The sequence below is a fragment of the Centropristis striata genome, chromosome 17, assembly GCF_030273125.1.
Source record: "Centropristis striata isolate RG_2023a ecotype Rhode Island chromosome 17, C.striata_1.0, whole genome shotgun sequence".
NCBI classification, from domain to species: Eukaryota; Metazoa; Chordata; class Actinopteri; order Perciformes; family Serranidae; genus Centropristis; species Centropristis striata.
In genome coordinates, this window is record NC_081533.1 from 5,000,336 (window position 1) to 5,012,695 (window position 12,360).

A 12,360-nucleotide genomic window follows, 5' to 3' on the forward strand; every position below is an offset into this window, starting at 1 on the left:
GGTCATTATCTGTCTTTTTGTGTCTGTTTTTAGTCATTTTGTGTCTTTTTGTTTCTTTTTTTAGTCATTTTGTGTCCTTTCCGCTTTGTTTTTACGTCTGGATGTGATGAACAAGTCATGCTTTGGTGCTTTTGGAGACTCCAGAGGGATAACTTCGTTCATGCCATTCTTCTTCAACTCAAATATTTCCACCTTTCCAAATATGGCAACATTAAGATCATTGCAGCTTTCTTAACCACGTTACTTTTCTAGTAAGTCACATGATTAAAAGACAACGTGAGGCATCAAAACCTGTCACTCCAACTATTCAGAAGGACAGTTAATACTTATTCTGTGCCAGCTGCTGCAGATCATACATGCAGATTGTGCATAAAACTGTTCCTCAATATTGTCACAGAATGCACTTTGTGTTGATTTATTTAGTGTTGCTCAGCTCTTTGCTTGCCCATTTGAGCAATGTAGTGCGAATGGAAATGTAGGCTACCAATGAAGGTGCATGTGTGCAGATGCAACACAATGTGACATTTTTAATAATGTCACAATAAAAGGTCCATGGCCCCTGGGAATATAATAATCTTTAGGAATATTAAAGAGGAGTATTCTGAAAACAAAAAGAGCTTTGTGTGCTCCTGTCTGCCAAGCTGCTGCTTATTCAGTTCGGTAAGTTTGTTAAACTTTTTAATCACTGCCGGACGGTTTAAAATCTGTTTTAGATCACTAAAGATACACTGTTTGTTGCAGAAAGAAAAAAAATCACTTTATTCTACAGGAGAGGTTTTAAGTAGAAGTTTTAAAAATGTAAATATTTCAATATGTACAACAGACAACATTCATGACACTTCAGTACTTGGAAAAGTGATTATATATAGATTAAATTAATTCAATTTAAATAATAATAACAATAATAATAGAAAATTATAATAATAATAATAATAATAATAATTTATCAGAAAAATTCAACTTGCGTCTTCTCTTTATGATGTATGTCATTATAACTGTTATTCTGCACAAAAACATGTTTTAGTTGTTCCCACTTACATGATTGTGCTGTGCTTTTATATTTTGCAGTGAAATACAAGACCACAGTGAGAAAAAATGTATAAAAATAAATAAATAAATAAATAAATAAATAAATAAAAAAGCCTGGTGGGGTTCTTGGGGATCAGAGGGTTTAGGCTTGAGCCTTCAAAATAAAATACGTCAGTAATCTATGTTTAGGACATTTATTTAGTCATATTTAGGCATATTTATATATATATTTTTTTTTTTGAAATGCTCTTCTTCTTTTCTCTTCTTTTCTTCTTTAACATATAGCACTCCTGTAGCGATGACAGTAGTACCTTCAGGTTGAATGCACTTATTGTAAGTCGCTTTGTTCAAAAGCGTCAGCTAAATGACATGTAATATGACAAATTGTAATGTAATAGACACAAAATGACTAAAAAAGACACAAAATGACTAAAAAAAGACACAAAATGACTATAAAAGACACAAAATGACTAAAAAAAAGACACAAAATGACAAAAGAAAGACACAAAATGACAAAAAAGACACAAAATGACTAAAAAGGACAAAAAATGACTAAAAAAGACAAAAAAATGTCCAAAAAAGACACAAAATGACAAAAAAAGACACAAAATGACTGAAAAAAGACAAAAAAGACAAAAAATGACAAAAAAGACACAAAATGACAGAAAAAAAAGACACAAAATGACAACAACAAAAAAAGACACAAAATGACAGAAAAAAAAAGACACAAAATGACTAAAAAAATACACAACTAAACTTTACAAATTAAAAACGACAGAGGGCATCCACAAGGACAGCGTTTATTCAATGTTTTTGAACAAATAATGTATTTTTGGTGGGATCGTGGCAGTGTAGTTTATAGGGGGGGTTTCTTTTCCGGGGGTTTTCAGACGCCTCCGGGCAGCAGCATCATGGTGTGGATGGTGGAGAAGTGGGTGATCCCATAGGAGATGACCAGGGAGGACTCCTCCAGCTGCTCCGTCTTGAAGACCATTCGGAAGTCCCCAGCTGTGCAGACATAAAGAGACTTAACTCAGACGTCTTTACCACAGGTGAGAGATAAGATGTCATGTAGGCCTACACTGTAAAAAAAACAAAAAAAAAACATAAAACCTGTTGTTTTACGGTAAACAAAAAAACAACAACAACCGGCAGCTGTGGTTGCCAGACTTTACTTTACCGTAATAAATACGGCGCAACTTTTTCTAATATTACGGTAAAATTATTTTAGCATTGTTGATTTCACATTTAAGATTGCCATTTTATTCCAGATTTTACCGTAAAAAATAAAACGTTTTTTCATCGAAATAAATGCTGTTCTGCCATATAATTGAATAAATTAAAGATTTTACCGTTAAATATTACCGTATATATATATATATATATATACATATATATATAAAATTTATAAATATATATAAAATATGTAAAATACTTATACTACTTTATAAATAAATGTATATAATAAAAACTTTATATATAAAATACTTTTTCTCACTATATATATATACATATATATATATATATATATATATATATATATACATATATATATATATATATATATATATATATATATATATATATATATACATATATATATATATAACAGTGAGAAAAAGTATTTTTACAAAACATGTATATAATAGTGAGAAAAAGTATACATGTATCTTAAAAGAGAAAATGTAAAAAAATGTGTTTTGGCTGATATATACATTCACGGTGTATCATTTTACGGTCTTTTACTGTCATGGTTTAGCAGTTTTTCACCGTAAAATCTACAGACATTTTTTTCAGTGTATAGCAGGAGCCCATCATCAGTACTGTGCGCAAATTGTCGCTCTATCGCATTAGAGAAATTAACTTTAACACTCATTGCCTACTGGATTCTTTGTAGCTTTCACTTGAAAGCTGTTTTAAATGTATTATTAGGTTATTAGTTATAAGCTTAAACAGTAACGCAGTCTATCCATTAACAGATTGACAAAGACATGCCGTTTATAATTTGTTGTTTGATATGTTTATTTATCATGTCAGTAAGTGTTATTTAAACGATTAAAACGACTTTTAAAATGACTGTCTGTGGATTTTGATCTGCATGTGAAGATATATAAAATACCACATGTAATGTATTTATATTAGGTCTATTTAGAGGAGCGGCTTTATTTATAAGATAAACATGGAATATTTAGACATTAACAAGAGAAGAAACACCAGACGTACCGATCTTCAGTCGTGCAGTAATTTTCTCTTTTAGTTGCTTCACAGTGAAATTCTTCATCTGCTCGTCAGTGTCGCACAGATCCACGATCATATTGTTTGTTGTGGGATCAACTACGTTCAGCTGAAATGGCATTTTGCTCAGTGAGGACTGGATGAGGAGTTTGTTTAATTTGGTTCAGGTGCAAACCATGCAGATGCAAAAGAAAGGAAAGCTTTTATAGGCTACAGGGTGTTTCTTATCTCTCATTTTAAAATGATGCGTCATCCACGTTGACTGAAAATCACATGAGCACTGGTAATCCTTCAGTGGAACCTCTGTCTCCTCTGCAGTCTTTGTTGTCGTGTAGCCTTGAACCTTTGAGGAATTCAGCAAATGAACAGAAAAAAACAGATCTGAGCAACAATTGAAACTGAACAGCCAACATGCTGCCCGTCGTTGTAGCCGTTTTAATTGGACTGCTCTTCATCGTTTGCTTATTTGCTCCTAAAAAGCTGTACAACACTTTGACACCAGAAAAGAGGTTTAATGATACTAGCAACAATGCAGCAACTGGACAGGAGAAGCGTTATGACCCCAAGGACTCCACACTTGTTTTTGTCGACGGAGATGATGATATGGATTGTGAGTACCCAACAAATCTGAGTTATTAGATTAGGTTAGATTATCTTAATATTCCTAAAGATTATTATATTCCCAGGGGCCATGTACCTTTTTCTGTGACGTTATTAAAAATGTCACTATATGTAATTTTGCACATAGTTTGTTTTGAAGAGTTGCAGCTAACAAGGAAAAAAGCCTATAAATACACATGTTTTATGGGAGTTTTTTGTATATAGTTTTATTATATTTACATTTTTAGCTTTTTATATATTCATATTTATATCCTATGTTTACATTTTCAAGTTCCAAAACAGTTCATTGGGCATAATAGCCCAAGATTTCAGAGGGTTAAAGAATAGTATTACCTCATTCTGTGATTTGATTTTGAGCGATTTATGAGACAATGATGATATGATCAATTTCCGGTACATTTCCAGAAAGTGAAGCGGGGCAATTTTAGAAATATTCAAAATTTGAAAAACATGACATTTCAACAGATTTATTTGTGAGTAGAACTTTATCAAGTTTTAATAATTTTATTGAACAATCAATTTTTTCATTGAACAACAAAAACATGAATTTGAGTTAAATCCCCCCCCCCCCATTAAAAAAAAGTCCCATTCAACATGTTAATGTAGAATTGAACATGTGATGGAGGAATGCACAGTGCATGTAGGGGGCGTGGCCTCCACAGGGGGCGTGGCCTCATTAGCCCTGCAGTAAGCAGTGTGGATGTGATTGACTAACAGTGTAGATATTCAAGTGTACTTGCATGAAATCTGGTTGTTTCAGTCAAGATTATGCTCAAAAAATAGATTTTCCCCAAATATATTTAAGTTCCCTGTTAAGGGCCGACCTTCAATTTAGTAAATTCACGGTTTATTCCCATAAATCCTTGTTAATTCCCATGTTTAAATTTTCAAAGTTTACAACTTTGAAAATTCCCAGAATTTTGCAACCCTAATCCAGTAACACTTGTTTGTGTGTGTCTCATAGTTGAGTGCAATGACTTCAAGTCTCTCAAAGCCAAGATGTCCTGCGGTCACACTGTCACTCCAATGTCTCTCACCATCTGGTGTCGCAAACAGCTGGACCAGGTATCATAAATAGTTGGCAGAAACAATATCTAAACAGTGACTAAGTTCCTTTTTTTAATTAACATGAACAGAAAGTTTGACTTTTTTTATTTTCTATCCCAAAGGGCGAGGGCAGATTTGTGTGTGGTGTCTGTGATGCTGAGTGGCCGTATGAGGAGGTCCGTAAAATGGCTCTTCTGACCCCTGAAGAAATAAAGCACTTTGAAAAGGAAATGTTTGCTTACGCTGCCAAGAATTACTTTGATGTCAAATCAGTAAGTGTTACACGATTGATTTTCTGTACATTGTTGTTGTAAATAAAATAAATGAAATCGTATTTTTCAACCAACCCCACTTCCCAGTGTCCTGGCTGCAAGTCTGCTGTGGTGAGAACTGACCTGAATGATCTACGGGTCAACTGCACGGTTTGCAAAGCAAAACAAAATAAGACCTTTATATTCTGCTGGCGGTGTTTGAGGGAATGGAAAGGTCCAGCAGCAAGTTCTGACCGCTGTGGAAATGAAGTGTGCCAAGGCCCACTGAAAATACTAAGAACCTGCCCTGATATCAGATTTGAAATTGTGAGGGGGGTCACTGGCTGTCCCTCCACCCGAGCCTGTCCCACCTGTGGTTTGCTGGTGGAGCATAACAGAACTAAATGTAAAAACATCACGTGTTCTCGATGTAAAGTGGAGTTCTGTTTTGTGTGTCTGAAGCTCACTGAAGAATGCCTGAAGCTAAAACGAAACTCGTGGTTTGAACTTTGCTCCACTGGTGTAGCACCAAGACAGACCTCCATACCTGTATGGAACAGGAAGTAGTCTGTGTGCAATAACTTCTGTTGATTTACCACTCTTGAGACCCATGGTCTGAAGCATATGGGTCTTAAAGATTCCTTAGGTCTTCTAGTTTCATATGATGCCAGTATTTCCAGTATATTCCTCGAAGTGAAAAAAAAAACTGTGAAAATTGATATTATATTGCCACACAAAACATCGCTTTTTTTCGTTGTCTGGTAACATTATATGATTATACAACAATGATAATCAGCTATATACCAACTCTGAGCCTAAAAGATAATTTCTCTGTACAAATGTTAAAATGTGCACAAATATCATTATACACTGTCATAATTAATCATGTTAATGTTGTATTTACTGTTTGTTTTGCCATGTTTTTCTTATTATGCTATTGTATCATCATTTGTTATCATTATGTGTGGGGCAGGAAGCAAAAAATAAATAAATTAAATAAAATAAAATAATTTGAATTCATTATTTCTCTTTTACATTAAAAATGATCACAGAGACGGGAAATAAAAAAATAAATTGAAGCAGTTGTTGTTTTGGACTGGTGGAAAGAAAACTTCCAAAATCCACATTTTGCTGTTTATTTTACTTATTTGTTACTTGTTATGGTGATAGAGAGCATGTGGAAAAAAAATTGTCGCTTTTGTCTGGCAAGGCCCCTTTATTTTGCTAAGCCGCCTGACTAAAAGGAGTAATGGTCATTTTAAAGACCTGGAGGTTTTGAAAATGGGGCATTTCTTGGAGTCAAAAATTGGTCAAACCTTTTGTTAGAATTTTTTTTAGGGTTAAACCATATTTGCACCTGACTAATAGGTCATTTCATTTTAAATCACATTTGGATGAATGGGTCGTTTTTGATCCATGTGTGTAAACTTGATGTCATAATAGAAAAACTATTTTTCTTCATAAAGAATGAAAGGAAAATGGATATAAATAAATTAATGGTTAATGAATTAATGAATGGATTACAAAAGATGGATCAAAGAAACACACAGCCAGCATTAAATAACATGGGAAATGAATGTGGGTCATTTATGACCCATGTTGTGCATTAGAAGGGGGGTCCATATGATGACTGTTGCTGTGAGAGATAGAGATAGAAAGGTAACGCTTACCGAGTTCTGGTGATCATATAATGAAAGCAATAACATGGAGAGGAGGCTATAAAACACAAGTTGTACTTTCAATTGCTTCTCAGCTGTCTGACCTCTAGCTTAGAGACACGATGATCTTATGATACCACAGAAACTAAAATCCAGAGAAGGAAAGAGGCCCTGCCAACAGGTTTGGGTGCACCTGGTGTCCGATTATCCAAAATGTTGTTAACTTTAAAAGTATCTCCATGGATTTCTCTCATTTTTCATGAATTAACTCATTTGTCTCTTCCGGGCCCTGTGTGTGTGTGTTCTTGTACTCCCTACATAGTGAGGACCAGAACACGTTTTTTTTAACCAACAGAGTGAGGACATTTTTGCAAAGTGAGGACATTTCGGCCGGTCCTCACTTCTTTAAAGGCTTTTTTTAGATTTCAGACTTTGTTTTAAGGGTTAAAGGTTACATGATAATGATAATTAACTGAAACTGTATTGTGTGGATACAAAACTATTTTTTTTCATACATAATGAAGATGGATCAGACAAAGGAAATAAAGGCAAAATTTACTGTGACCTCTTTTAATCTCCCACCCAACAAATACCCCATTACAAAAAACTAAAAATGAAGCTCTGCGTTAGTTCAGGTGGAATACGGTAGTCACGCCTGCTTGGCTGTCAGCTGGTCTGACAACCGCGCCAAGCCCAACCAATCACTATCACACACACACAACTAGGCGGTCCATTTGAACTGTTCTGCCTCTCATTCCTCCTGCATCGCATCACTCTGCTGCACACACTGCTGCGTTAACCTCCCTCCACCACCCCAAGCACCACCTGTACAAACCAGAGTAAGAGTATTTTTAGGATGAATTATTTGCAGTGTTGTAATGTCTGCAAGTGTCAGTACTATTGCATATTCAGGTTCTGCTCTGCATGTCCCTGGGGGATTGAATGTTGCACTCTCAGCCAGAATCTGTTGCATGCTGCACAGATACTGCCTGATAGCTTCTAGAGCAGAACCCACACCGCCAAATACAACTGTACCAAACATCTTGCAATAAATGGTTAAAATCATGACGAGAGTATTCCTGACTGAACTAATAAAAACTAAACTAAAACTAAAGCATTTCAAAAAAATAAATACTAAACTAAAACTAGCAAACTCACTCATTAAAAACTCATTAAAACTAACTGAATTTGAAAACAAAAATTCACAACAAAATTAAAATGAAAACTAATGAAAAATCCAAAACTATTATAACCTCGCAAGGGAATTCATTATTACAATGATGGTCCTCACAAAGATAGAAGTACAAGTGTGTGTGTGTGTGTGTTCTTTCTTTTCGTTTTGGTAAAATAGTCAGTAGTCATCTGCAAACAACAAAATGTTATCCTAATCTACCTTATCTTATCAATTATCTTACCTAATCAATATGTTTTCGTCATTCATATAAAGTGACCTTCATACTTTCGCTTATGTGCAAGAAGGTTCAGGTTGTGTTAAAGGCATGTTCTTTGACTGCTCTTATCTGTATTACCTACAATAACAACTGCCATAATCAGAGTTTCGTCCTCCACATCTCAAGAAGTTGAGACACATGAAGTTCTTCATAATCTTTATTACTTGACGACCTGAAACTTCTCGCACGGAAGCGAAAGTATGAAGGTCACTTTATAAATTAAGCCCAGCTCACTGGTTGATGGTATAGTCCAGGGTTGGGCAACTTAAATGCTGCAGGGGGCCACAGTTGTTAATGTTCACTACCACAGGGCCACATATAGGACCGTGCACTTAACCAGATATGGTGAAACTGCTATTTTAAATATGTTTACAGTGCAGTAACGTAACATATTTCATGCTCTAATGCATGTAGAACAGTATAAATAGGAAGACAAAAGGTTTGAAGCAAATAAAAAATAACCACTTTAACCACTTACTGTGATTTCTTTTTTTTTTTCAGTGTAAGAACAGCAGACCAACATTAATTGCAAGAAGTAATTTTGTGCATTTTTACACTGCACTTTTAAGATTTCATGTTTTTGGTCATTTTGTGTCTTTTTTTGATGATGTCATCACTCTAGCCTCTCCATAGGGTAACATTGGGGGGATTTTTTGGTGTGTTTTTGTCTTTTTGTGTCTTTTTTTGTTCAATTTTGTGTCTTTTTGTGTCTTTTAATTCTTTTGCACGTATTTTAACAAATATGTACAATATGTCATTTTTGTTTGAGTCTATGGAATCTGTAATGTTTTCATTTATCAGAGGATGTTCAAAAATAACAGTAAAGAGAAAATAATACTTCTGTAAGTGCAAAATAAGAAACAAATAATAATTTTATTCAATGACCTACAGGATCTTGTTTGAAATAAAACCTACTCCGTTCTTTAGTGGTTTATAAACTCGACATCCCTCCAGGTATTCATCGGTCTGGCACTCCCCCTTGTGGAGGTGAAGATAATGACACCCAAACCCACTAAAGAGGAAAGAAAGACAAACATTAATGCAGGAAATGTGAGGAAAGGAAAAAACGGACCCACAAGTTAATATGTAGAAAATGAATACATAATTATGAATCTACCTGCCGGTGCAGAAAAAGGATGAAGATTTGTTCTGGCAGGTTGATAAAGAACCAAACATGGCTCCTTCACCTAATACAAAAACAATTAAAAAACCCATTAACTGATCTTATCAAGCTGTTTTAATGCATTTGCATCTGTAAGGCTTTGTGTGTCTATTTTCCTGTGTTCTTACTTTGTTTTTACCATACAATAACCAGATTTTGCATGTTTTTATAAGGTTATTACATTTAATACATTACATTTTTCCAGCTTCTCCCTGCCTTGCTGAGCCTGAAGCCCATGTGATCGACATGACCCATATATTTATTTTTTATTAATCATGCTACACATGTCTGTCCTGTCAATCAAAGGTAGCCCCGCCCCAAATGATACGATTCTTTATCTTCTATTTTCTTCTAAATGGGGCCATTATTAGAACTATTAACATCAGATTGTCTTGAAGAAGATTTTTACTAGTGATTGAGACCATAGTGTTGTCCTAAAAAACATTTGAGGTAATAAATCAAATGAGAAGTTTTCTCATTAGGGACCGAGCACTAACAGTGGGAGGACCCTATTGTTATTGGTCTGTCCTTCTGAAAAATGAATCGCTAATTTGGAAGCTTTGTCATATTCCAAAACTCACCATTTTTGGAATATACGTCAATCTCCCGTGAAATTTACATATTCTAGTATTCGCTGGAATGGGCGTGGCAAAATGACTCACTAGCGCCCCCAAAATTGAATTCCCTCACACAGGTTTGTCGTAGATGGGAAGACGCACCAAAAAGTCTGGAGAAGCCATTCCCTAAATGGAACAGAAAGTCGGCCATCTTGGATCGAATATGGAATTTTCGTATTTTCATTTCCACGCCGCATACTTTAACGAACTCCCCCGGGTCCGTATGTTGTTTTTTACAAATTCCACATCCACATTCAGGCAGTATGTAATATCCTCCAATATCCTCTAGGGTTGAAATTCGGAATTTGCAAGTATTTCAATGAGTCCTATTAAGGGTTAAAATGAATTACTAACACAGTGAACTTGGTCTTGTGTCTTATTCAGTCATTTATTCAGGATGATTGTCATGGGTATTGGAATTTAGAAAACATAGTAAATGTTGCCATTACATGAATATACTGTAGATATGGCCAACATGCAACAAGGCACCAAATGCTATAAAAAAAAGAAAAGGAAAACTCTTCCAAACGCTAGTCATTGCATACTTCATCACTTATTACAGCATTCAAATGTACCTCTAGGGCAGTAGTTCTCAACCTTTTTGAGTCGCGACCCCCAATTTAACATGCATGTTGTCCGCGACCCCCACTCACTGAACAGAATCTCACATGCACAGTTCGGATCACCCAAAAAAGAAACAAGATGACCAAAAAAGTAAACAAAATGACCAAAAAAAGACACAAAATGACCAGAAAAGACAGAAAATGACCAAATAATGAAACAAAATGACCAAAAAAGACACAAATTGACCACAAAATGATAAAAAAAAGACACAAAATGGCCTAAAAAGACACAAAATGGCCTAAAAAGACATAAAATGACAAAAAACAAACACAAAATGACCAAAAAAGACATTAAATGACCAAAAACACATTAACACATGAACACTTTAACACAGTGGAGACAGAGATGACTTCCTAAATGATTTGGCGACCCCCAGAAATCATCTCGCGACCCCAATTGGGGTCCCGACCCCAAGGTTGAGAATAGCTGCTCTAGGGAACAACGTTCACATCGACTGTTGTCTTTTCAGGTGTCTATATTTCTGATGGAGAACTCGTTCACCAGGACCCTCTGATGCACTCAAATGTTGAAGACAATATTGACTACATGTCCTCAGATATTTAGTGTATGAACTTGTTCCCAGTATGCCAGCATTATTTTAGAAATGATTGTGAAATGTAGTGCTTGCATGTGTGGTTGTGTATGTGTGTACATGCGTGCAAATAGACAATATATGCTTTTTAATTGCCATTACACACTGGCTATGATTTTGTCAGTGCTTGGCTACCACCCTATGCTGCACGAACCAACCAGGCTCTTGTTAAACTCCTCACTTAATGATATCATGATCTAGAGTCCCAAAAAATGTAAAGCAAAAAAACAACAACAGAGAAATAAAAACTGTGGTCTGAAAGCGGTCAAACAGCCCTGCAGGGTGGCGGCTGCAGGAGATCTCAGAGGTCTTTTCTCTCTAAAAGCCCCGTCTAACGGCTCAGGTTTTCTTTCAAATCCAGTTCCTGCTCCTCATCTGTGGCTCCCGTTCAAGCCGATGTGTAAACTTATGTTTTTTATGTTACCTGAAAAGTCACTAAATCTGTCAGCTAATTGTAGTGGAGTAAAAAGTAAAATATTTCCCTCAAAATGTAATGAAGTGGAAGTATAAAGTTACATAAAATGGAAATACTCAAGTAAAGTACATCAAAATTGTACTTAAGTACTTGAGTAAATGTACTTACTCACATTCCACCACTGCAGTCACATAAATATAGAATAGGAAAGAATAGGTTCAAGCCGATGTGGTTCGACCCTTCTGTGAATTGTTCAGGGCTAGCTGCATGGCCCAGACGCTCAGAGGCCTCATGTAGGCCAGGGAGCGGTAGATGCCCTTCTCGCAGTAGGCTTCAGGCGTCTGGAAGGCCATGCCCAGCCTCTCCCACACAGTTCGGTAGCAACCTTCCGCCGTGCGCATCCCCTCCTCCTGCATACCCTGAGGACCAAGACAAGCGTTAGGACTGGGCTCATTATTTGCAAACTGCGTTTGTATGTGTGCCCTGTGTTTTAGTTTTCCTCTTTTAACCCTACGGAGTCTTATAGGGCTATTTGTCCATTTTTGAATCCTTTTCATGTCATTTTGTGTCTTTTTTTGTCATTTTGTGTCTGTTGTTGTGTCTTTTTAGTTGTTTTGTGTCTTTTTTTTGGGTAATTTTGTGTCTTTTTGATGCTGAT

At 35.7% G+C, this 12,360-nt stretch overlaps 1 protein-coding gene across 1 annotated transcript; it reads left to right on the forward strand.

Moving 5' to 3' along the window:
* Nucleotides 1-3,514: 3,514 nt before the first annotated feature.
* On the forward strand, nucleotides 3,515-6,149 carry LOC131989894 (E3 ubiquitin-protein ligase ARIH2-like). Its single transcript, XM_059355257.1, has 4 exons — nucleotides 3,515-3,874; nucleotides 4,850-4,950; nucleotides 5,055-5,204; nucleotides 5,292-6,149. Exons 1-4 carry the CDS (start codon nucleotides 3,676-3,678, stop codon nucleotides 5,748-5,750), a joined length of 909 nt encoding a protein of 302 aa, XP_059211240.1. The 5' UTR covers nucleotides 3,515-3,675; the 3' UTR covers nucleotides 5,751-6,149.
* Nucleotides 6,150-12,360: the final 6,211 nt, after the last annotated feature.